The sequence below is a fragment of the Elgaria multicarinata genome, chromosome 10 (assembly GCF_023053635.1).
Source record: "Elgaria multicarinata webbii isolate HBS135686 ecotype San Diego chromosome 10, rElgMul1.1.pri, whole genome shotgun sequence".
NCBI lineage: Eukaryota > Metazoa > Chordata > Lepidosauria > Squamata > Anguidae > Elgaria > Elgaria multicarinata.
The window spans coordinates 93562147-93589509 of NC_086180.1; the positions used below are offsets into that span (position 1 = coordinate 93562147).

At 40.0% G+C, this 27363-nt stretch overlaps 1 protein-coding gene across 2 annotated transcripts in view; it reads left to right on the forward strand.

The window, feature by feature from the left end:
- Positions 1–27363, forward strand: part of PPP2R2C (protein phosphatase 2 regulatory subunit Bgamma) — a 303850-nt gene that overhangs the window by 237811 nt on the left and 38676 nt on the right. For both annotated transcript variants that reach the window (XM_063135823.1, XM_063135824.1), the window contains one exon: positions 9122–9213. In XM_063135823.1, coding sequence (XP_062991893.1) covers positions 9122–9213 — 92 coding nt within the window. The remainder of the gene's footprint in view (positions 1–9121; positions 9214–27363) is intronic.

The window sequence follows — 27363 nt, forward strand, 5'->3', positions numbered from 1 at the left end:
TGATTGTTTTTCCAATGAATAACAATATCTCTAGGTTGAAATTGATCTCCGACTATAACAATTGCCACTTCGTCTATAGTTGGAGCATTGAATCTTCCCACATGTTCTCCAGCAGGCGTTTTGTCAGCATGAATAACAATCTTGTGTGTATCAAATGGCATCATGTCAATTGCTGTTTTGAACAAATGTACTAAATTGTTTTTTTCGTGAAGTAACTGTTGCAGTTTTGAAACGATGGACCTTTTTATGCCGGTATAAATTCCGCAGCGTGCATTCAATTCATCATTGCCATCACCAATGAAATACATTTGTAGGAATTTATGTTGACTATCTTGAAACGGAAGGAAGGAGCCGGCTTTATGATAAATTTGTCCTTTGACTTTGAAAGTTGGCATAAATGGAGCTGTGATGATTTCTGCGCCAAACAACGTCATTTGGAAGCATGAGTTGTATTTCCTGATGTTAGAGAGGAAATGCTTTGATTCTGCGGTATATCCGGCAAGCAAAGTTTGTAATGGCTCTGGTGGTTCTCCAAGTTGAGGCAGTTTAATTTTTCCAGCAGCGCAACACATTCCTTTTGTTTCTCCATTAAATTTAAGAGCCTTGCAATAAGGACACACTTCAGTCACAGTGCCGATGAGAACATGCCACCTCAAACTATAATCATCAGCTAGGTTGTACCGGAATGCAAGGCGATTGTAATCGTGTGATTGTTTTCCACGGAGTCCTGTTTGACGCTGATGTGCTGTTTCTCGTTGACGTCTTTCAGCCGCTCTCAGCCTGTCGCTTTCATTCTGTTGAGAACAAAGCAGATCTGAAGCTGTAGAACGCGGTTGCCGTACTCGCAATCGTGCATCCTCAAGTCTGGCTGAACGTTGCTTGGCTGGTTCCTTGGCACGTATTTGAAGCATTCTTTTTCTTTTTTTCTCATTTGCTGATACCCGTTCTTCCTCAGTCTGATTTGCAATTTCTCGTTGCAGTGCTTCCGCTCTGCGAGTACGACGACCTAAGTGTGATCTTCTGTGAGACATTATTTGGATGAAGTAAAGCAAATTGTTTGGTTTTTAAAACAGGATGTTTTTACGGTGAGGAGGTTAGCGGAAACTCCTGGCAGTTACCTGGATAAAGAACACTTTAAAGCAAAAATCCTCTCTCTTTCAAAAGTGACTCATAGATTCACAATTTAACCTACCTGACAGGGTTGTTGTGAGAATAAAATGTTGTGAGGATCAGGGTGGCACATGCCATAGAACCAAGACGATTAACCAGGATTTCTTAATTCCAGTACAACAATCACTCAAGCACTCTCCAAACAAAGACACAAAAGACAAAAAGATTTCTTTTTATAAGGCACTCTCTAAAACTCTTTATCTCCTTCTGATACTAGCTACTGAAAAGTTCAAATGAGTATCATCAAATTAAAAGTCACTGATAGTATAACTTCTAGGGCTTATTTATTAATTTAAAATAGGTTTGAACTCATAAACCTGGCTTTGATTTTATATGTTGTCAGGGTGTAACGTCCTGTTGCCACTAGCCTTATTGTCTATTGCATAATGTAATATCAATTTGTCCATTACACAAATGTGTAATGTGCCACTACCTTTGTTGTGAATTGTATAATTATACTGCTTCTTGGGTTTTTTTTTACTGAAATTGCTGTGTTTTAATTTGGTGTTTTTGATACTGTATTTTAATATTGTGAACCACTGAGAAATTTTATTATATTCAGCAGCATATAAATGCCACAAATAAATATATACAATTATGTTGACGTTAGAATGACATCATGGCTTCCTTCCTTGTTGACTAGAATAACAAAAAAAAGAAGAAATATACCAGCAATCAATGCTGTTATTGCATGTTATGGGGAAACAAAAATAATTTTCTTTTTGCTGGCTCTCCTTGATCACACAGGTTTTGGGGACTAACATCCTCTATGTTGGTCCCCAAAACCATATATCTGACATTCAATAAACAGAACTAATTTTGGAGTCTGCAGAGCTGTCTTGATTAGGTATTCAATATTCATTAGTTGTCTCGTCATTTGGTTTAAGCTAGTCTATTTGAAGTTCTGCACCTGTTTTGGAGTTCTTTGGTAGATCATATATGTTCTATCCTAATTCTGGAAAACCGGATAACAATGACCATTTGGGGAAGGATGCTCTTGGTTGAAAGTTTTTTTATTTATTAAACAGTCATACATGTGACACTCAGGGCAGGATCCATTGGGGGCCTTCTGCATATGGCCAGTCCATTCCAGAAATGAGCTTTCTACTCATTTTGAAGCTTTCCCCTGGAAACCCTACATCATGGCTACCAGTGATAGGAGCTTCACATGCACCAGGACCATGGAAGGCCCCCATTGGATCCTGCAATGTACCAGGTGGATATGTGGCACTGAGGGCTGACTTTCTACCTGCACATTTGCTTCTTTTGTTGTAATTTTTGGGTTTATTTTCCTGAAATAATAATAATATATTTCTCTCCATTTTGAATGAGGCAAAGAACAATAGTAAATATAAAATAAATAAAACTGAATTAAAACATAATATACATTGTTAAAACATCCTAAAAACATCTTAAAATTCCACTGAATAGGCCTGCTGGAAGAGATCAGTCTTGATAGCTTTCTTGAATGCCAATAGACTGTCAAGTTGATGAGTCTCCTCCGGCAGGCCATTCCACAGTCTGGGAGCAGCAGAAGAGACAGTCCTCTGGGTAATACCCGTAAGCCTAACTTTGACTGACTGAAATAGATTCTTCCCAGAGGACCTGAGTTTGCGGGGTGGGGTATATGGGAGAAGGCAATACCGCAGGTAGCCTGGACCCAAACCACGAACTTGAACTTTTATTACATGAAGGCAAATATGACTTGATAGGTATAAATGAAACTTGGTGGGATGGCTCCCATGACTGGAATATAGCAATTGAAGGATATAACTTGTTCAAAAAGAATAGAAGAAATAGAAAGGGAGGTGGAGTTGCACTATACGTTAAAAATACCTATCCCTGCACAGAAATACAGGCGGATGAGGCTGGGAGCCCCATCAAGAACATCTGGATTAAACTTAATGGAGCAAGGAATAAAAAGAATATAATAATCGGAGTCTACTACTGACCACCCAAACAAGGAGAAGACGAGGATGAAACTTTTGAGAAACAAGTTGCCAGTGTTTCAAGGAAGTGTGATGTAGTAGTGATGGGGGACTTTAATTACCCTGATATCTGTTGGGAGACAAATACTGCCAAAAGCAGCCCTTGCAAGAAATTCTTGACATGTGTGGGTGATAACGTTCTTCTACAGAAAGTGGAGGAAGGAACTAGAGGATCGGCAATCCTTGACTTGATATTGACCAATAGGGATGACTTAGTGGATAAAGTGGCAGTTACGGGAACTCTGGGGGAAAGTGACCACGTCATACTTGAACTCTTGATCATAAAGGAGACAAAAGCTGAGTGTAGCCATACACATACTCTGGATTTTAGGAAAGCTGATTTTAATAAACTCAGAACCATGATAAGTAAGGTCTCATGGCACGTGAACCTAATGAGAAAAGGATGGGTGGAAGTACTTAAAAAGGGAAATTTTAAAGGCACAATTACAAACAATTCCAACAAGGAGAAAAGATAGAAGACAACAGAGGAAACCAATGTGGCTCCACAAAAAGCTTACAGATGACCTGAAAACAAAAAAAGATACTTATAGGAAGTGGAACAAAGGCCAGGCTACAAAAGAAGAGTATAGACAGGTGGTACAGAAATGTCAAAATGGCATCAGGAAGGCTAAAGCTGAGAATGAGCTGAGATTAGCGAGGGATGCTAAAAGCAATAAAAAGGCTTTCTTCAGATACGTGAGTAGTAAAAGACAGAGGAAAGAAATGGTGGTTCAACTGCTTAATGAGGATGGCAAATTGATAACAGATGACAAAGAAAAGGCTGAAGTGCTCAATTCCTACTTTTTCTCAGTCTTCTCCCAAAAAGCAGGTCTATGACCCCCTGGAAAAAGTGAAACAGAAGTTGAGAGGGCAGGATTGCAGTTTGAGGTTGATAAACAAATGGTCAAGGAACACCTAATTTCTTTGAATGAGTTCAAATCTCCAGTGCCCGATGAACTGCATCCTAGAGTAATGAAGGAGCTAGCAGAAGAACTTTCAGAACCGCTGTCTATTATCTTTGCAAAATCATGGAAGATGGGTGAGGTGCCAGATGACTGGAGGAGGGCTAACATTGTTCCTGTCTTCAGAAAGGGCAAATAGGAGGAACCTGGGAACTACAGACCAGTCAGTCTGACATCCATCACTTGGAAATTTTTGGAGAAGATTATAAAGAAGTCAGTCTGTAAGCACCTTGAAAGGAAGATTCCAAAACTGACTAAGGTGGAAAATCAAAGCTAAGTGGAAATACCAAAATTTGGTGCAAGTCAGCAGGTAAGCCTGATGACATATGGCAAGATCAGGAAAGCCAAACCCACCTTCTTTAATTGGAAATTGCATCCTTTTCAGGGATATTCTTAGTAGAGAGGAAGCTTCCCAAAATTTGCAAAACAAACCATTAATTTTTTGAAAATATTTGTCAGTTATAAGTAAGGGACACAACTTTAAAGATGCCCATCTATCTATATTTCATGAAATATCATTGATGTACTTATTTAGATTTAACTTGAGATATTCATAGAATCATAGAATAGCAGAGTTGGAAGGGGCCTACAAGGCCATCGAGTCCAACCCCCTGCTCAATGCAGGAATCCACCCTAAAGCTTCCCTGACAGATGGTTGTCCAGCTGCCTCTTGAATGCCTCTAGTGTGGGATTAACTTATTTAATTAACTTATTTAAATAAGTTAAATATTAACTTATTTAAATTTGAGATATGTCTCTAGGAATAATTATTCCCAAAAAAAGTAATGAGATCAGGGCACTATCCAGCTAAATCACTGAAAGTATTAATCAGTTTCATCAAAGCCAGAACTGATGACTGGAGTTTCAAGACAAAAAGCAAAAGATAATCAGCATAAAGAATAATTTTAAATTCTAAGCCAGCTTGCATAAAACCATGAAAACTACTGTTTTGTCTAATAGTACACACCAGGGGTTCCAAGTATAAATCAAATATCAATAAATATGCCTCTCTGGTACCCTGCTCAGGTAGAAAAACTGAAAATAAACCATTAATCTGCCCTTCCACTCAATTGGAAATCCATCTGGGCCAGGTGATTTCCCAGTATTCATATACATAATTGCATTCGTAATTTCCTCCAAGCACAAAGTAGCCAAAAAAGCTGTCATTTATTTATTTATTACATTTTTATAGCACCCAATAGCCGAAGCTCTCTGTCATTGTGAAGAATCCAAATAGGGAAGATTTATTTTAGGGGAATAACAAACTTCCATATCTTGCTCTTATATCTCACTACCAGTGCTCTAAAGATTGGTATAGAACTTTAAAAATTGAGAGTTTATACAGTATCTGTAGGAGAAGTATATAATTTATCACTCTTATCTTTAATAGCTGAAATTAAATTTCAGTATTTTTGCTATTTAAAATGGTGTACAAGAATCTTACCAGGACATTTTTCCAATATACTTGTCATAAATGAGTCAGAGTGGATTCTGCCTCTTGGGAAAGAATATTATTTAACTCATGCTTAGTGTTCTGTATTTCTTGATAAAGTTGTACATTAGGGGATATGGCAAACTGGATTATAAGCGATTTCAGTTTATCTAAATACATCTGTTGAGTTCTTTTAATTTTTTTATTTAATTTTTTTATTATAAAAGCTTAACTGGCCTCCCACTCAACGGCACACAAACCAGCCATCCCCTCATTAGTTTTAAAATACTCTGTCAGTTCAGCTAACTTCTCATCATTAAGAAAAGAAACATTAAGGTGTATAAGGTGAGTTTTCCCCAGATTTGCCTAGTTTTTTGTCCCCTCCTGAGATGTCCAGGGTAGCTTCACATCTCGCAAGACTTCCAGGGTGACATATCTGACAAATCGTGAGACATCAGACCCCTCATCCCAGAAGTCTTGCAAAATGCAAGACTTCTGGGAGAGACTGGGAAGCTGCCACTCACTCGCTGACTTCCCTGCCTCTCTTGGAAGCCACCGAGTTACGTGTCTTCCTAGTGCTCCAATCTGCTGCTTCCTGAGCCAGCTCAGGAGACAGCAGGATATTATACAGAACAGTTTTGTCTTAATTGAGAGCTGTAGAATCAGACATGTGACCAAGACCATGTTTGGGGGGGCAGTCATGTTGGTGGTGGGCACACCCTCTTGGGGTTTGGCCAAGTTTGGGTTGGCACAACCCCTTTGGCACCAGCCATGTTGGTGTGTCCTCCTTTTTGGTTTTCGAAATATGATCACCCTATCAGAAATTTCCAAACATACTGGGGAGTGATCTTACACTACCAACGTGACTATCTTGCCATCTTTTATTTGTCCTACCAAAGATGTAGAAACCAAAAAGGAATCTACTCTAAAGCAATTATGATGAACTGGTGAAATCAAACTACTTTCTTTCAATTCTTCAAGCATCATTTAAACCATCATATAACCCTGGAGTGCCAGTCTCACAGCTGTTTGAAGGAAGAGGAAGTGTACTCATATCCACCAAAGGTTCTTAGACCTTATTAAAGTCCCCACCCACAATCAAGTAAACATAAGTGATATCAACCAATTTGCTAAAACAACCATGACATATTAGGCATATATATTGATCATAGCAATTAATTTATCCATATACTTCCCAACCAGAATAAAAAAATGTCCCTTAGTATCAAGAAGCACCGACTGAACTACAATAGGAAGTCACTTGAATTGAAATTGCCACCCCTTTACAAAATGTTGAGATATTTGTTACCAACCCAGTCCTTTTACAACATATGTTCATATACAGCCATCAAATAAGTTTCTTGTAAAAAAAGAAAAGAAAGAAGAAGCCATATCAACATTAAGCTATTTTACTTAAAAAGTAATCTTTCCTGTTTATTTACATTTTGCAGCCCCTTGACAGTCAATGAAATCATGTTAAGCATTGAAAAAGAAACAGCAAATTATTTGCCCCTTCCCACACACACATTTTTCCAGATTTGTAAATTGTATTAAAAAGTACATCCTTAGTAGCATACATAGCACTAACGATTTCAAACAGCATCAGAATAATGTTATAATATAACATTATTATAATCATAATAATGAAACTGAGAAAACTTTTAAAATTACACAAAAGTATAAACGATAATTGAAAATAAAATACAAAAAATAAAATACAAATAAAACAACTCAGTTTGTGTCCAAACCTTTTGCCAAATTACAAAAAGAAAAAGTGCAAAAAAAACCACCCAACCAAAACAAAACAAAAAATCTTAACAAAACAAAAAATAAAAATAAAAGGTTTTGCATTCCATTTGGGCAAACATGCAATCCCAATACTCTGCTAGGCCCCTCCCACATGTAGAATGCATACAGAAAACAAGAATACAAATAAGCTGACTTTATAAGGAATGATGATGATCAGAAATAAAGACAAGTATTTGAACAAATATTATATTTGTATGTATATGTAAGCTTATAAAACTAAACTGGATGTGATAATTACATATAACCTATATTTAACAAAATATATAGATACAAAAATAAAATTATATATAATCATAGAATAGCAGAGTTGGAAGGGGCCTACAAGGCCATCGAGTCCAACCCCCTGCTCAATACAGGAATCCACCCTAAAGCATCCCCGACAGATGCTTGTCCAGCTGCCTCTTGAAGGCCTCTAGTGTGGGAGAGCCCACAACCTCCCTAGGTAATTGTTATGCATATTCAAAAGGAGTAAGAAAGAAAAGGAAGAGGGGTGAGGCAAGACTGATAACTCCCAGTCTTGTTATCAGCGGAGCCAATGCAAACAAGGAAATAGTGGCTAACAACCAAAAACTAACTGAAGACTAGATTCAAGTAGCTGAAGACAGATCCTTTGTTTTAATTTTATTATTATTATTATTTATTTATATAGCACCATCAATGTACATGGTGCTGTACAGAGTAAAACAGTAAATAGCAAGACCCTGCCGCATAGGCTTACAATCTAATAAAATCATAGTAAAACAATAAGGAGGGGAAGAGAATGCAAACAGGTACAGGGTAGGGTAAGCAGGCACAGGGTGAGAAATACTCTGCTGCATCAGAACTTTGAAATCTTTCCAAATGGCCTTCAAAAAAAAAAAAAATCTGCAGACGATGGCTGAGTATTTTATATGGTATTGCAGATTTATTTGTTATGCGACAATTCTAGCCTTGGTCTTCTTGTATCACTAATTTCTTTGGTATAATCAGGGAATATCATTATCTTATCATTAGCTTGGCCTCACTCAAGCTCTCCTCTCTGCCTGTCTGTGCGAAGCAGATATTCTTGAGTAGAAGCCTGTAGAAACTGAAAAATAACCGGCCCCACTCTAGAAACTTGCACAGAGCCAGGAACACACTCAATATCAAGTGGAAAAACAGAAGGCAATGTCAATCACTCAGGCAGAAATTTATCCATGAACTCAGCAAGACAGAGGTCTGTCGCCAAATTTTTAAGGCCAGGAATGTGCAGGTTAGCTCTCCAAGTAAGAACCAGTTGAGAGACTCAAGCTGATATATGCAATGTGAGACATTCACTGCAGTTTCATCAACAGAAATCTGGTCTTCAAGTGCATCAATTTTTGACTCCATTTTCAGATATAGAATCATAGAATATTAGAGTTGAAAGGGGCCTATAAGGCCATTGAGTCCAACCCCCTGCTTAATGCAGGAATCCATCTTAAAGCAGATGGCTGTCCAGCTGCATCTTGAATGCCTCTAGGGTAGGAGAGCCCAGCCTAGGTACTTGGTTCCATTGTCGTACTGCTCTAACAGTCAGAAAAACTGACAATTTAGAATAACTTATAAATTGAAAAAAACCCTACATATTAATGCTTGTTTACAGGGAATTTGACAAATTGGAGGCAAACTACCTCCACCAAGGGATAGTCACCACCAAGGGATATCCACCAAGGGATAGCACTGGTAGTCTGTGAGGAGAAACAGGCAGGGGGAAAAGTCTAAACCCGGAATAATAAAGTTGCCTTTTGCTTACCAAACAGGTTCATGACTACCTTAGAAACAAGCTGTGTTCCCTTTATGAAAATGACTGCATCTTTGACAAGTTTGAATGTGCATGGAATGGAACTGACAGGTAATAAATCAACTCTCACTCCTTATTTGGACTGGAGGGACAATCACTCTGACAATCAAGGAATCATATTCATCTTATAAATTAGTCCTGCAGTCAGTAACAACAGTTATGAGAAGTTTTGCTAAATTATTCATGCATTGTTGCTTTCTTATGTCAGCTTAGTTTGTCTAAATATCAGAAATATATTGTGACAACTTACTTATGTTTCTTAAGACAATATCTAAGAAGAGTGTTCAATATACGTCATGCATTGTCTCAGTAATCCTTACAAAGAAATCCAAGTTAGGTGGGTCATCATATTATCACCATATTATATGGTTGGTGGTATACCTATGCCATCTAGTGAGGTCATGGCTAAGGCAGGGATGTTCAATCCCCTTGTGCAGAGAAACAATTAAACCATCTGTCACTGTGCACCACAGTTATCATTATCATATCATCAGTTCAGTTCATTTTATTATGTGGTCACAGACCCATTAAAACAAACAAACAAACAAACAGTGAATTGTAATCATTAAAAACATTTAAAAATATGATAATCAATTCAACACACAACAAGTTGAGGAACAGTTATTAAAACTAATACATATTTAAAATATATGGTCATAATTAAAACATAATGTATTACCAAAAAATAAAAACGTGGAATACAAGTTACAAATTAGGATGAAGAAATCATCTTATGAGAGCTTTGAGCAGTGAAGATGAGCTTAAGCCACAAAGGCCATAGCTAGACCTAAGGTTTATCCCAGGATCATCCCAGGTTCATCCCTGCTTGAGTGCTGGATGCCCTGTGTGGCACTTAGATGAACAGGTTTGACCCCAGGACAATCCTGAGATAAATCTTAGGTCTAGCTACGGCCTAAGTCTGCCATGGACTTGTTTGTAACAGCTAAGAAATGTTACAAGTACTGTTCTGATGTCTTCCAGGGCATTTCCTCATAATAGGGCAAAGTAATCTCTTATGTTTGATGTTATAAAAGCTACATTAAAAAATGACCTAAAGTTTCAACTACTTCATCTCCACAGGGACACAAGTAATCCTCATATGGGATAACATGGTAGCGCCCTTCCAGTATTGCAGAAATGAGGCAATTAAATGTTTTCTAATTACAGAAGACATGGTGATATTGGGGATAGTTAGATTATCCAGATATCTAGCATATCTAGGGAATTCAAAAGTTAAACCAAAGTTTATTGGAGAGCAAAATTTGCAAGCATCTGATATCGATTATTGAAAAGCAATATCCTTGATCCATTGTTTTAAAATAGATTTTGCAATAGAATAATCTTGTGTGTGGAGAAAATCCATAGGAAGGCCTAATAAATGCAGTTTATGAGGTAAAATGAAGTAAAAGTGAAGTAAAACTTTCAAACCAGGGACTAGTAAAAGATGAAGGTAATGTAAAGATGGATCAGCATGTATGATCTTTAGCCAATATCAGAAGGCAAGGGACCAAACCCTTCATTCTGAAGATTCAAGGCCAGCCTTCCGCCATAGACCAACAGAAGGCACACACCTTGGCATTCCAAAAAGTGAGTACAAAAAGTTTGAAAGAACAACAGTTGAATTAAATTCAACTCTCAATAGTGTAATTAAATTCCTGAATCAATACTGGTGCACCATACAACAACTGGGACAAAAACACACACCATAATCTTTGTTTTACTAAAATTAACTGTAAACAGATTGTCCTTATAGTAAGACAGAAAAACATGTAATGAATGTTTAAGGCAGCAGCATCCACATGCAACAATGGTGGGACTTTATTCCTTACCTATTTGGGTATATGGAAGTCAGATGCTAAACGGTTTCCAATTAAGTCCTTTAAATGAAGATTGAATAGTATAGTGGCTAAATAGGTTTTGTCAGATTGCCCTCCCACCCGCACCTTACTCAGCTTCAATATTGCTACTTTACAATCCTGTTAAGGCACAATTGTGCAATGTTGCATTACTGCAATGTAGTAATTTATACAGGAGTCAGGGCTTCAATATTACTGCTTCGCAGTCCTGTAATCATACAATTGTGCAATCTCGCATTAGCGTGATAGTCAGAATTGAGTTGTAAATTACTCCACCCTTATAACAACCAGGAGTGCAGGGAGCAGGTCTTCAGTATTGCTCAGTCACAGTCCTGGCGGATACAAAGGGAGAGGTGTGTAAACTATGAGATGTAATTAATCTCTTTCATTAAACTTCGCTGGGCAGGGGAACATTGAAAGGGGCTGGGAGCAAGCCTCTCTCATTCATTGAGCAGCATTTATGCGGCTGATGACGTTCAGTTCTATTCCACAGACTCTGCCCACCCAATCTCCAAAGTATGGCAGTTGCAAGTGCTGTTTGTGAAAGCAGGCAAAGACCTTCTTATTTAGACATATGTTTTGCTCATCAGGCTGATTACTTCTTGCTGCTCCTAGTTGATGGTTTTAGTTTGATTTGTATCTGCCCTTTTAATATTTTTATTATATTAAAATTTGGGAATTTAATAATAAATACTTTAATTGTAGTTGGATCACCTTGTCTTGGTTAGGACACCTCCTAGAGAGGTTTAGGCTGACATTGACCATTTTTGTCTGCGGGGTGATGGATCTGTTAGGATATCCATGCCCAGAAGCTAATGGAACTTGAGGGATTCCTGAGAGCCCTCAAGGAAGTTTCCAGTTGGTATGGGTGGTGCTACATCCTTTGGAATGTAGAAGTGACTCAGGCAGTCGATGATCAGTCCTAAGCACCCTCCCCCACTGAATATAGTACATTAAGTTCCATGGCTTCCCAGAGAGATCAAGGCTTTGAAGTGAGGGAACATTGTTCAGTGTTAGAAAACATACTTTACATGGTTCAATCCTTGGAAATTTTCCTTCAGAAAGATTCTATCTTAAACTCTGCAGAGCTGCTGCCAGTCAGTACAGATAAAGTACTGTCATTATAGTTAATGCTTTGTTTCTGAGTGAACTAGAATGTAGAGAAGGATGTTCCTTGCCTTAACAGATGTTAGGGAAGCATGAAATACCTAGTTCTTTTTCATGGAAGGATATCCAAATAAGAGATATTAGGAAAGAAAAGTAAAACAGGGGCAATTTCTCAAATGCTTACATGGGGATATGTGCCCCCCTGCTTACAGGAACCATTTTTAAACAAAGAGAAAACAATACAATACTGTTTAACAGAGCTGGGCTGAATTATCCATCTGGTTCTTTTTTCTCTGTTATTTTCAAGGGGGCTCAAGCCCCAGACCCTTAAAGTTGTAGGTTGGGCTGAGAGAGTGGTACACAACAACTCTAGACTGTGTGGAGCTCTGAACAGGAGCAATCCCTTCTCATGGGGTATGGATATATTGCAACATCCCCTCAAAAAAATTCAGGATTGAACGGAGGAGATGAGAATTTGGATGAATGAGCATGCACAGCTTTATTAATTTGACAGAACCTGCAATGTTCAACAAGATAGCAACCAGCTCACCAACCTTCAGTGTAGCCAACCACTGCCCAGCCTTTAGGACAGAACAGAGAGAAGAACCCTCCCGCTGTCAAGTTCTCAAGAGTGATTCCACCCTGGCTTGAACTGTCAGATCAGTGCACATCCTGCTCTGCACTTGTCCTCACACCTGCTCACCAACAGGTATGCTGAGAAGGCCTGGAACATTCTATGTCATCATGACTGTATATCTGCTAGACATGATGAGACTGCCTGAGCCCAAGAGTAGCTCCTGTTCCATAACCTCCCTCACTGGTGTGATGGTTATATAAGGGACAAGCTGAGGAAGGTATTGGACAAATTCCATCAAGCACTGGTAAACAGAAGCAATATTACTAAGTGTTAAGAGAATTACAATTTTCATGAACATTAACTGCAAAACTGAAATTACTCTAATATCCCTGTAATCTCTAATAGACCTTCAATTATTGTATCAGTTTACTTTCAGGCTTTCCTGATAACTGAAATCTGTATCTTGTTCTTTAAAACTAGGGGTGTGCACGGACCCCCCGCTCCGCTTCACTTCCAGATCCGCGATTTGTGGATCGGGCCGCTTCGCTCCACCCCCGCTCCGCCCATGTCCGCTCCGCTCCGCTCGGAGCTCCGGATCCGGATCGGAGCTCCGTTTCCCCCCCATAGGGTTGCATTGAAAGCTAAAAAAGTAAACAACTTTTTTTCTGTTCAAGTTAGAAACCTCATGTTTGGCACCATGACACCTCATGGATGTATACACATGCACGCCAAGTTTCAAGGGAATCCCATCATCCCCTGATTTTGGGGGAATTTATGAAAATCCAACACCCCATTCACACCCCTTTCAATAGCTCCGTCAATTTGCACGTTAAAAATCTCAAACTCGCCACCATGAGAGCTTATCCAGGGACACACACGCACGCCCAGACTCAAGGCAGTCCCATCATCCCCTGATTTTTGGCGGGGCTCTAACCTCTAACGCACCACCCATAACCCTAATTCACACCCCTTTCGATAGCTCTGTCAATTTGCATGTTAGAAACCTCAAACTCAGCACCATGATAGCTTATCCATGTGTCCACATGGACGCCAAGTTTCAAGGCAATCCCATCATCCCCTGATTTTTGGGGAATTTTTGAAAATGGGGCACCCCATTCACTCCCCTTTCCATAGCTCCGTCAATTGGCATGTTAGAAACCTCAAACTCGGCACCATGAAAGCTAATCCATGTGTCCACATGGACACCCAGACTCAAGGCAATCCCATCATCCCCTGATTTTGGGCGCGGCTTAAACTTTTTAACTCACCCCAAATCAAATCCCATTCTACAACTACGTCAATTTGCATGTCAGAAACCTATCCTTTGGTCCCATGACAGATTACCCATGTGTCCCCATGGATACCAAGTTTCAAGCCAATCCCATCATCCCCTGATGTTAGGGGAAGTTTTGAAAATCGGACACTCCAGTATGTCAGGGATTTTAAAGTTGCAATGCAGACAGCTCAATATGGCCAGTTGAAAGGAAATCCCAACATGCCATGAGATAACCCTAAATCTTCTTCCACACTTGAAAAATTGATTTTTGAACTTGATAAAGTCTAAGTGAGCACAGGAAGGACTTCTCCCCTGAGTCAAAGCAAGACACATACACCATCCCTGCGAGGTGGGAAGGGGAGAAGGGAGGGAAGGCAGGCAGGCAGGCAGGCAGGCAGCATGCATTGTAATGCCGCAAGGATGGCTTGAGCACTAACGCATAGCAAACCAACCCGTAAGCGGGCGCAAGGAGCAAGTGAGGCAAAGATGGCTGGTTGTTTCTTTCTAAGCCAGCAGTTACGCATTGAGGGGCACAGAGGAGGACGACTGGGAGCAAGCGTGCCGGAGGGTGCTGGGCACGAACCGCAAAGCCCATCTCCCAGGCACCAGGCGGGCAGAGAGGCAGGCAGAGCAGGCGAGGAGTCAGTCCTGGCAGATGCCCCACCACAGCAGCACCCCGGGGGAGGCGGGCAGACAGGCAGGCAGGCAGGCTGCGAGCATTTCTGGGGGCACAAGGAAGTGAGGCAAGGATGGCTGGTTTCTAAGCCAGCACTGCAGTTAGTCATGCATTGCAAACGCAAACCATCCCAGCGAGTCGGTCACCGAGGAGGACAGGGTAGCAGAGGGGCAGGCAGAGTGACATGTCATAGATCTAGTATTGGGGAGGAGTCAGTCCCGGCAGATGCCCCACCACAGTAGCACCCTGGGTGGGCATTGGAAAACGCCATCTTGTGGGTCCATACTTCCCCCACCCCATGTCCTGCAGAGTTGCCTGCCTTTTTTTATTATTTTTATTTTTATTTATTTTTTCTACAATACTTAAACATAGACATTTTCACAAAAAAAACCATAACATACTACATAATATTGAAATGTTGAATACATAATATCTTATCTAAATAACATAATCAAAATTAACATACAAGTGCACCCCCCACCTCGGGATCTCATTCCTGATTCCAAAATCTCATACTTTCTTCTGCTGGTGGTTTCCCACTTCCCTTAGAAAACACAAATATTAGGAACTGTTTCCAAATTCCTTCAAAATCATTTGATTTAGCTATACCTCTTCTCCATTTAATATTACATGTCAATTTATCATTAATAGCTATATCCCATACTTCTTTATACCATTCTTCAATAGAATATTCCCCTTGAATCTTCCAGTTCCTAGCTACAATCAATCTTGCTGCAGTCAGCAAATTCGTTATCAATTCCTTGATTTCCTTTTTACATTTTAAATCTTCAAATAGTGACAGTAATGCAACTTTTGGTGTTCGTTCTATCTTCATTTCCACAATTTCTTCAATCTCCAAAAACACCATCTTCCAAAATTTTTGAACATAGTTGCATTCCCACCACATATGTAAATACGTTCCTTTACCCCCACATCCTCTCCAACAGTTTGCTGATTGCTGATTATTTATCTTATTCAATCTAACTAGAGTTAGGTACCACCTCCATATAATTTTAAAATAATTATCTTTTATTCTTACTGACATATTTCTCAACGCTCTTTGTTTCCATAATCCCTCCCAGCCCTGTTGTCCTATTTGTACATTCAAATCTGTCTCCCAAACCATTTTGCCTGAATTATCCATCAACCCTTTCTCCACCAGTATTCTATATATTTCACTCATCAACCCTTTTAACACTGTTCTTTTCTCCCTATCATTTTCTTTCTTAACTATTAATTCCTCAAACTTCGTCAATTCTCTACAATCTCCGTTATCTCTTACCCACGTTTTAGTCCACTGTTCTAATTGCCAATAATTTAACCAAGTTAATTTTTTATCTTTAAGGACCTCTTCCATATCCTCTCTTGTATTCATTCCTCTTAACCATTCCCTTAATTTCATTTTATTTTTTTTTCTATTAAAACTTTACTTAATCTACTCTTTAATTCCTCCGGGAAATTCTTTAACATTATTGTGGTAGGTGAATTGCATGTTGGGAGTTGTAGGAGAGGCATGGAGGGGAGCTGAGAGGAAGAGGAAGTAAAGGGGTGGAGTCAGGAAGATTGGAGTGTGTTTGTTAGAGTTGCAGTCTAGGCCGAGAATAAAGGAGTGTTTAAGAAGATGTCTCTGGTGTCTTAAGGTTCTTGCAATACAACAAATTGGCGACGAAGGTGAGATGGCTCTTCTACCTTTGACTCCCCCACCACCTTTCCGCCAAACTCCGGGTGAGCCAGTGATTCCCTTTACTTCTTGGATTAGAATGTTTGATACCTATGTGCTGGCTATTCATGATGGGGAGCTTCCAGAGGCAAGGAAGCGTGCAGTACTCATCCACTGCTTGGGAGCAGAAGCTCAGAGAATCTTCTATCATTTACCTATTGTGGATAATAAATATGAGACAGCTTTGGCTGCTTTAAGGAACTTTTTTGTGCCTAAAGTTAATATTGTGGCAGAACGCTATAAATTTCGCCAGCGGGGACAGAAACATGGAGAAACTACAGATCAATATATTGCTGCTTTGAGGGAAATGGTTGTTACTTGTAATTTTGGAGATATAGCAGAGGAAATAATTCAGGATCAGTTGGTGGAGAAGACAGTGATGCCTCGCATCAGAGAACGCCTGTTGTTAGAAACTGATCTTAACTTGCAGAAAGCCATGACAATTGCCAGCCAGATAGAAACTGCAGTGGCAGAGGCAAAGCTAATGGATCAAGACAAGATAGAACCAGTGCAGGCTGTGCAGCCTTTCCAAACAGTCCCCAGGCCTTTGGTCAACTGCAAAGATGGTGCGAAAAAGTGCTCACAGCCCTCAACATCTGCACTAACAGTATGCTATCGTTGTGGATCAACACAACATATAGCAAATTATGCTAACTGCCCTGCAAGAGAGGCTCAGTGCAGACAGTGCAAAAGGAAATGACATTTTGCCAGAGTATGCCGGAGTGCCCAGTCTCAACAGTCTATAAGTGAAGTTGCTGTACCAGAAGTTACTGTTTTAAGTCTGCAAGACCTTGCTGAAGCTACTACAGTGGATAGAATTACATGTATTGTTAGAGTGTCTGTCCCTACAGTACAGAATTCCCAGGACATTGAGTTGATGTTAGATACAGGCTCTGCAGTCTCCATTCTGCCCAAGGCTATTTATATGCAATACTTCAGTAGCTCACCACTTACAGCACCTAAATTACGTCTTATAAGTTACTCAAGGAATCCAATTTCAGTTCTGGATTGTGTATCAACAAAAGTAGAATTTGAGACAAATTGTGTGGTAGCTGAGTTCTACGTTGTGCCAGAGGGAACACCCATCCTGGGCAGAGATCTTTTTGTTGCACTACGCATGCAAGTACTTAATGGGACTATCACCTCAATATCACCTGACACTACCACAGTTCATACTTCGCTTGCAACCATAATAGCTCACAAAACTGAGGAAGACTTTGGCTGTGCAAAGGGCTTCATTCACAAAGTTAAAATTAAACACAATGTGAGGCCAGTACAACAGAAACTACACCGGTTACCATTTGCTGTGAGAGACGCTGTATCACAGGAAATAAAAAAATAGTACAGAATGACATCATTGAAGCTATTGATTCTTCTGAGTGGGTTTCCCCAATTGTTGTGATTACAAAGAAAACAGGAAATATCCGTCTGTGTGTGGACTTGAGGGAGCCAAACAAGGCAGTGGTAGTTGATAGCCACCCACTCCCTCACAGAGAAGAAGTCTTTACTGAACTGCGGGGTGCCACATTATTTTCCACCCTTGACCTACAAAGTGCTTATCGTCAAGTCATATTACATGAGGACAGTAGAGATCTCACTGCATTCATCACCCATGAGGGCTTGTTTCGTTTTAAACGTGTCCCATATGGTTTAGCATCAGCCCCCAGTGCCTTTCAGAAGATGATGTCTCTGATCCTTAAGAATCAGCCAGGGGTCCAGTGCTATCTAGATGACATCATTGTATTTGGACAGACCCAAGCACAACATGACAAACATCTACAAACTGTTTTGCAGTGTATAACAGATGCAGGACTAAAGTTGAACCTTTCCAAATGTGTGTTCAGACAGAAGGAGTTACCTTTCCTTGGACATATTATATCACAAAATGGATTGAAACCTGATCCTGACCATGTCAAGGCAGTTACAGAAGCCCCCCCACCTAAAGATATCCAAACACTGCGCTCCTTCTTAGGCCTTACATCTTGGTATGCAAAATTTGTGCCAGATTATGCATCTGTAGTAGAACCACTACGTCAGTTGCTTCGTGGATCTACACCCTGGATATGGACATTGGCTGCACAAACCAGCTTTGAGACAGTGAAATCACTGATTGTACATAGTCCAGCATTGTCCTTATTTGACCCAGCATTACCAACCATTGTGACTACAGATGCCTCTGACTATGGTCTTGGGGCTGTACTTACCCAAATCCATGGAGACAACATTGAAAAGACAGTTGCTTTTGCATCCAGAACATTACAAGGGGCAGAAAGATCATATTCTACAGTTGAAAAGGAAGCACTGGCATGTGTATGGGCTACAGAGAAATGGCGGACATATCTATGGGGTCATTCATTCACATTGCGTACTGATCATAATCCATTGACAACCTTGCTTACAACTAAAGGTTTGGGGAGGGCAGGAATGAGAATTACCAGATGGTCTGCTAAATTGTTAGCTTTTACATACAAAATGGAGTACAGACCTGGCACTGAGAACATTACTGCAGACTGTTTATCCCAGCTACCTTTGCCATCCTTAGAGAGTGAACAAGATGAGGACACAGAGGTGATTGCATCCATTGCATCTGCTCTGGCAGCGATTTCCAAGGAGCAATTTAAAGCTGCTTGCTTGTTCTGTCCAGTGCAATGCAAACTATGGGATTACCTCATGGGGAAATGGCCACACAATGTGCGTAATGTGGATCAGACCCTGTTGCCTTTCTATAAGATTCGTGAGGAATTGTCCTTATATGAAGGTTTAGTGATCCGGGATACTCATCGTCTCATTGTTCCACCAGAATTACAAGCAAAACTGATACAACTAGCCCACGATACACATCAAGGGATTGTACGAACCAAGCAACGACTGCGTGATTTATATTGGTGGCCTGGAATGGATATGCAGGTTGAGGCTGCTATAAAATCTTGTGTGACTTGCCAACTTCATGACAAGACAGCAACCACGCATGTCCCTCAACTACAGCCTGTTCCATTGCCTGATTCAGCCTGGGAGAAGCTGGCCATTGACATTGTGGGACCATTTGAAAAGGGCCCTGCTGATTGTCGTTATGCCATTACCCTTATAGACTACTTCAGTAAATGGCCTGAAGTGGCTTTTACTCCAAATGCTACTTCTGCTACAGTTATCAAGTTCCTCTCTTCAGTTTTCAGTAGAGAAGGAGATCCAAAGGAACTGATCTCTGATAACGGCACCCAATTTACTTCTGTAGAGTTGGAAACTTTCCTGTCAGAAAGGAATATTAAACACAGACGTTCATCAGTTTATTATCCACAGGCGAATGGAGAGATAGAACGTTTTAATAGAAGTTTGAAGGAAAGTCTACAAACAGCTGATTTGGAAAGTAAGGCTTGGAAACCTTTAATTACAGAGTTTTTTCAAGTATATAGAGCCACAAGGCATGCCACAACACAGAAGTCACCAACTGAACTATTACGTGGGAGGGAGATGCACACAAAGCTTAGTGTTGCTGGACTACAAATGCTTAAGCCAGATACTTCCCTGCAATTGGATGTGAGGCAAACAGTACAAAAGAAACAACAAAAGTATAAGACTTATACAGATCACCGTTATGGCACCAAGGAACCAGGAATACAATGTGGTTCATTTGTACGGGTGAAGAAACCAGGAATCATTCGGAAAGGAGAACAAAGATTCACTTTACCCCTGAAGGTACTTGACAGGGTAGGACAATACACCTATAAACTATCCGATGGCCGTATATGGAATGCTCGCTATCTTGCTCATGCTTATTCTGACTCATCTACAAATGGACAGAGATGGCAGGCCAGGAATCTGGCTCCTAGTCAGTATGATCCAGTTACCGACACGAACGGGCACCTAGTTAGCATTGATGACTCCAGGGTGTTGCCCCTTGCTCAAAATAGCCAACCAAGACCTCTGCCTGATCAACGTCCCCAGCGCACTAGACAACAGCCTGCATGGGCTAAAGACTCATAGTCCCTAGAGGTGGTGACCTGCAAAGGGTGTGCAATGTTCGTGTTTCTGCCTGAGCTCAACATGGCGTATACCTGAAACAAGTGCAAGCTGGTGGCACTTTTGGAAGAAAAAGTGAGAGGACTTGAGCAGCGAGTGTCCACCCTCCAAGAAATAAGAGAAGTCGAGGAGTTCTTAGACTGAACGGTGGAACTGCAACAGCAACAAGAAGCACATGAGATTGAAGAACAACAGCCAGCTGAAGCAGAAGTAGAGTATGCTGAGGGGAGGAAAGCCAATGAAGAGGAAACTCCCTGGAAAAGAGTGACAGTTAGGAGAGGAGGAATTAGAGGGCGTTCTGCACCAGTGGAGCCATTGGAGTTAAGCAACTGCTTTCAGCTTCTGGAGAATGAGACTGAAGGACAGTTTGCAGAGGAAGAAGTACAGGAGACACCGTGCAACAGTGACCAAGAGACAGAAGGTAGGTTAACCAAGAAGAAGAGAAGAGTAGTCGTTGTGGGAGACTCCCTGCTGCGTGGGATTGAAACCCAAGTATGTCGTGAAGACCCATGGACTCGCCAGGTGTGCTGTCTCCCTGGAGCACAGATTAGAGATGTGACTGAAAGGTTACCGAAGCTCATAAAGCCCACGGACACATACCCCTTTCTTCTCATCCATGTGGGAACAAATGATGTTGCCAAGCAGAGCTACGAAGAAATCATTTCAGACTTTGAAGCTCTGGGAAGGAAACTGAAGAATTTTGGGGCCCAGGTAGTTTTCTCATCCATCCTCCCAGTTCTTGGAAGAGGATTAGAAAGGGAAAGAAAAATACTCCGGATGAACGACTGGCTTCGAAGGTGGTGCCGTCGTGAGAGTTTTGGATTCTGGGACCACAGGCTACGCTACTTGGAACATGGACTGCTGGCAAGGGATGGGTTGCACCTCACAAGGGCTGGAAAGAATGAGTTCGGCCACAGCATGAAGAACTTCATCAGGAGGGCTTTAAACTGAATCTTACGGGGGCGGGAGACATAAACCTCGAGGCAACAATGGATGAAGGCCAAGGCACCACAGTACAGAGAACAGCTGCAACAGTGTCCCAAAATAGTGTCTGCAACAAGGTAGGAACAAAGCCAGACTATAAAACACATGGTCTTCGATGTCTATATACTAATGCCCAGAGCATGGGAAACAAACAGAATGAACTTGAACTCTTATTACATGAAGGCAAATACGACTTGATAGGTATAACTGAAACTTGGTGGGATGACTCCCATGACTGGAATATAGCAATTGAAGGATATAACTTGTTCAAAAAGAACAGAAGAAATAGAAAGGGAGGTGGAGTTGCACTATATGTTAAAAATACCTATCCCTGCACAGAAATACAGGCGGATGAGATTGGGAGCCCTGTCGAGAGCGTCTGGATTAAAATAAATGGGGCTAGGAATAAAAAGAATATGATAATCGGAGTCTACTACCGACCACCCAATCAAGGAGAAGACGAGGATGAAACTTTTGAGAAACAAATTGCCAGTGTTTCAAGGAAGTGTGATGTAGTAGTGATGTGGGGCCTTAAATTACCCTGATATCTGTTGGGAGACCATTACTGCCAAAAGCGGCCCTTCCAAGAAATTCCTGACATGTATGGGTGATAACTTTCTCCTACAGAAAGTGGTGGAAGGAACTAGAGGATCGGCAATCCTTGACTTGTTATTGACCAATAGGGATGACTTAGTGGATAAAGTGGCAGTTACGGGAACTCTGGGGGAAAGTGACCACGTCATACTTGAATTCTTGATTAGGAAGGAGACAAAAGTCGAGCATAGCCATACACGTACTCTGGATTTTAGGAAAGCTGATTTTAATAAACTCAGAACTATAATAAGTAAGGTCCCGTGGCAAGGGAGCCTAAAGAGAAAAGGAGTGCAGGATGGGTGGGAGTATCTAAAAAATGAAATTTTAAAGGTACAGTTACAAACAATTCCAACAAGGAGAAAAGATAGAAGACATCAGAGGAAACCAATGTGGCTCCACAAAAAGCTTATTGATGAACTGAAAACAAAAAGGGATACATATAGGAAGTGGAAGGAAGGCCAGGCTACAAAAGAAGAGTACAGACAAGTGGCGCAGAAGTGCCGAAATGGCGTCAGGAAGGCTAAAGCTGTGAATGAGCTGAGATTAGCGAGGGATGCTAAAAGCAATAAAAAGGCTTTCTTCAGATACGTGAGTAGTAAAAGACAGAGGAAAGAAATGGTGGTTCAACTGCTTAATGAGGATGGCAAATTGATAACAGACGACAAACAAAAGGCTGAAGTGCTCAATTCCTACTTTGCCTCGGTCTTCTCCCAAAAGCGGGTCTATGACCCCCCTGGAGAAAGTGAAGCAGAAGTTGAGGGGGCAGGATTGCAGTTTGAGATTGATAAACAAATGGTCAAAGAACACCTAATTTCCTTGAATGAGTTTAAATCTCCAGGGCCCGATGAACTGCATCCTAGAGTAATGAAGGAGCTAGCAGAAGAACTCTCAGAACCTTTGTCTATTATCTTTGCAAAATCATGGAAGACGGGTGAGGTGCCGGACGACTGGAGGAGGCCTATCGTTGTCCCTATCTTCAAAAAGGGCAAAAAGGAGGAACCTGGGAACTACAGACCAGTCAGTCTGACATCCATCCCTGGGAAAATTCTGGAGCAGATTATAAAGAAGTCAATCTGTAAACACCTTGAAATCAATGCAGTGATTACTAGCAGCCAACATGGATTTGTCAAGAACAAATCCTGTCAGACTAATTTGATCTCATTTTTTGATAGGATAACCTCCCTTGTGGACTGTAGGAATGCTGTGGATGTCATATATCTTGACTTCAGCAAAGCTTTTGACAAAGTACCACATGACATTCTGATTAACAAACTAGCTAAAAGTGGGCTAGATGGAACAACTATTAGGTGGATCCACAGTTGGCTACAGAATCGGACTCAAAGAGTACTTATCAATGGAACCTTCTCAAACTGGGGAGAGGCAACGAGTGGGGTGCCGCAGGGCTCAGTCCTGGGCCCAGTGCTCTTTAACATTTTTATTAATGATTTGGATGAGGAGGTGCAGGGAATGCTGATCAAATTTGCAGATGACACAAAATTGGGTGGGATAGCTAATACCCTGGAAGACAGAAACAAACTTCAAAGTGATCTTGATAGGCTGGAATGCTGGGCTGAAAACAACAGGATGAAATTTAATAGGGATAAATGCCAAGTTCTACATTTAGGGAATAGAAACCAAATGCACAGTTACAAGATGGGGGACACTTGGCTCAGCAATACTACAAACGAGAAAGATCTTGGAATTGTTGTAGATCACAAGCTGAATAGGAGCCAACAGTGCGATATGGCTGCAAGAAAGGCAAATGCTATTTTGGGCTGCATTAATAGAAGTATAGCTTCCAAATCACGTGAGGTACTGGTTCCTCTCTATTCGGCCCTGGTTAGGCCTCATCTAGAGTATTGCGTCCAGTTCTGGGCTCCACAATTCAAGAAGGACGCAGACAAGCTGGAGCGTGTTCAGAAGAGGGCAACCAGGATGATCAGAGGTCTAGAAACAAAGCCCTATGAAGAGAGACTGAAAGAACTGGGCATGTTTAGCCTGGAGAAGAGAAGATTGAGGGGAGACATGATAGCACTCTTCAAATACTTCAAAAGTTGTCACACAGAGGAGGGCCAGGATCTCTTCTTGATCCTCCCAGAGTGCAGGACACGGAATAATGGGCTCAAGTTAAAGGAAGCCAGATTCCGGCTGGACATCAGGAAAAACTTCCTGACTGTTAGAGCAGTGCGACGGTGGAATCAGCTACCTAGGGAGGTTGTGGGCTCTCCCACACTAGAGGCATTCAAGAGGCAGCTGGACAAGCATCTGTCAGGGATGCTTTAGGGTGGATTCCTGCATTGAGCAGGGGGTTGGACTCGATGGCCTTGTAGGCCCCTTCCAACTCTGTTATTCTATGATTCTATGATTATGTTAAGTAATTACATCAGCAGCAATTAACAATGTTATTGACTCAAGGATAAAAGTTGTATTATGTTGTTTGCAGGGATGTGCTAGTCTGTTATGTACTAGGGTGGGGAAAAGTTATTGTGTTTAAATAAAGGGGATATGTGGTATTGTGGTAGGTGAATTGCATGTTGGGAGTTGTAGGAGAGGCATGGAGGGGAGCTGAGAGGAAGAAGAAGTAAAGGGGTGGAGTCAGGAAGATTGGAGTGTGTTTGTTAGAGTTGCAGTTGCAGTCTAGGCCGAGAATAAAGGAGTGTTTAAGAAGATGTCTCTGGTGTCTTAAGATTCTTGCAATACAACACATATCCTCTCTTGTATTCATTCCTCTTAACCAATCCCTTAATTTCATTTTATTTTTTTCTATTAAAACTTTACTTAATCTACTCTTTAATTCCTCCGGGAAATTCTTTAACATTATTACCGGTGACAAAGGGGAGCTGCTCGGAAGCAGCTCCCCTTTATATTTACTCCAAATTTCCCAGTGAGACCTCAAAAGCGGGTTATCTATACTTTCTCCCCATTTTTTTTCCCTTCCCTAAAAAAAACATTTTCCAAATTAATCTCTATATTACTTGTAGTTTTATCCTCCATCCAATCTAATTCTCCTGTTCCTGTAATTGCCTCCACAATATGTCTTAATCTGTTAGCTACATAATATAGTTTAATATTTGGGAGACCCAATCCTCCCTTTTTTTGATTTAAATACCATTTACTTTTATTTACCCTCGCTTTCTTATCACCATTACAATAATTATTTATAATACTTTGCCAACTTTTTATCTCTAATTCTGAAATTTTTATTGGTAGCATCCTAAACACAAAATTAATCTTTGCTAAAATCTTCATTTTTATTAATGCTATTCTTCCAAACCAGGATAAATTTAATCTTTTATATTTTTCCAATTTTGCTAAAATTTCTTTTTTTAACACATTTAAATTCTCTTTCTCTAAACTCTCTAACTTCTGCGTAATTTTTATTCCCAAATATTTAATCTGATTCTTAACTCTCATTTCTCTTCCCTTTTCTTCCCAATCCTTCTCTTCCTTTTTAGTATAATTAAACAACATCATTTCTGATTTGGACCAGTTTATTCTTAACCCAGTAATATCCTCAAATTCTCTCAATTGCTGTTTAATTCTCCCCATCTTTTCTATTGGATTTTTAATAGTTAGCAGCGTGTCATCTGCAAACATATTCCTAGTTTAATTTTTTTCATACTACCTATTCCTTCAATCTCCTCATCTTCTCGTATTGAATTCGCCAATAATTCCATTACCATTACAAACAGGACCGGCGAGAGGGAACATCCTTGCCTTGTCCCTCCCACTAGTCGTATCTTATCCGTCACACCATCATTCACTACCACTACAGCTGTATTTTGAGAGTACAACTGTTCTATTATAGCTTTAAATTTATTTCCAAATCCCATTTTATTTAAAACCATCTTTAAAGCTTGCCAGCTCAAACAGTCAAAAGCCTTAAAAATATCCAATGCCAAAATTCCAGCTTTAACCTTAGACTTATTTATCACCTGTATTACATTTAAAACTCTTCCCACTAAATTGTGCATTTATCTGCCTGCTACAAATCCACATTGATCCTCCCCTATGTATTCATCTATAAATTTGTTCAACCGCCTTGCTAAAATAGTTGAAATTTTTTTAGCATCTTGGTTTATTAATGAAATAGGTCTATATGAATCAGGGACAGTCAAATCTTTGACTGGTTTTTGGTATTAAAATTATTAATGAATGTTCCCATGATTCTGGTATTCTTTCTCCTTCCAATATGGAGTTGTACAGCTTCAATAATTTCGGTACTAAAAAAGTCTTTAAAAACCTTATAATATTCTGAGCCTAAACCATCTACCCCCACTTTCAAATTCTCAATTACTTCTACTTCTCTTTGCATTATTACCTTCTCCATTAATTCTTTATGTTCTATTTTTATTCCCTTCTTTATATACTTTTCTATATATGCTTCCAACTTCTGTTTTTGAGTGTCCTTACCCTTATACAATTCTTGATAAAATTCTTGGAAAATTTTTATTGTACCCTTCATTATATGACAATAATTCCCTTGTTTATCCTTCAATATTCCTATCCCATTCCTGGCTTTTTCCTTTTGTGTGAGTCTGGCAAGCAATCTAGAGTTTGTATCACTGTTTTCAAAATACTCCCTTTTCATATATATTAAATTTTTCTGAACTTCCTCTAAATTTAAATTTTCTAATTGTTTTTTCTTTGCTTGTATTTCTATTAATTTATATTTATTTTTAAATTGCCAATAATCTTTCTCCAATTTCTTAATCTCTTCCTCCAATTTTTCCTGCTCTGCTATTTGTTGCCTCCTTAAATTGCACATTTCTCTAATACATATCCCTCTTGTTACTGCTTTCATGGTATCCCAAACTACTGCCCTTGACGTTCCTCCCTTCTCATTAATTTCCCAAGTCTCTGTCAGTTCTCTTTGCATTTTTTCTACCACTTTATTGTACTTCAAAAGTTTTGTGTTTAATTTCCACCTAAACGCTTCTTTATAATTCTTTCTAACTGTGAACTCTAAACTTAGCAATGCATGGTCTGTTACCTTTATTACCCCCATTTCCATTTTACATACCTTACTTGCAAACTCTTTTGAAACCAATATATAATCTATTCTAGAGTATGTATGATGAACTGAGGAGTAGTAAGAGAAGCCAGGGTTCGACCCATTCAGTAAACTCCAGCAATCTACATAATCTTTTTCTTTTACTAGTTTATTTAATATAGTAATATTATTTCTCTTTTCCGCATTAGTGGGGTTTGACCTATCCACTCTATTATCCATTACCATATTAAAATCCCCAGCTAAAATAAGATGCCCCTCCCTAAACTCCTCTATTTCTTTAAATAATTCCATAAAAAACTCTCTATGTCTCTCATTGGGGGCATAAACATTAACTAATGTATATGATTCATTTTCAATTTGTCCCTTTATCATAAGATATC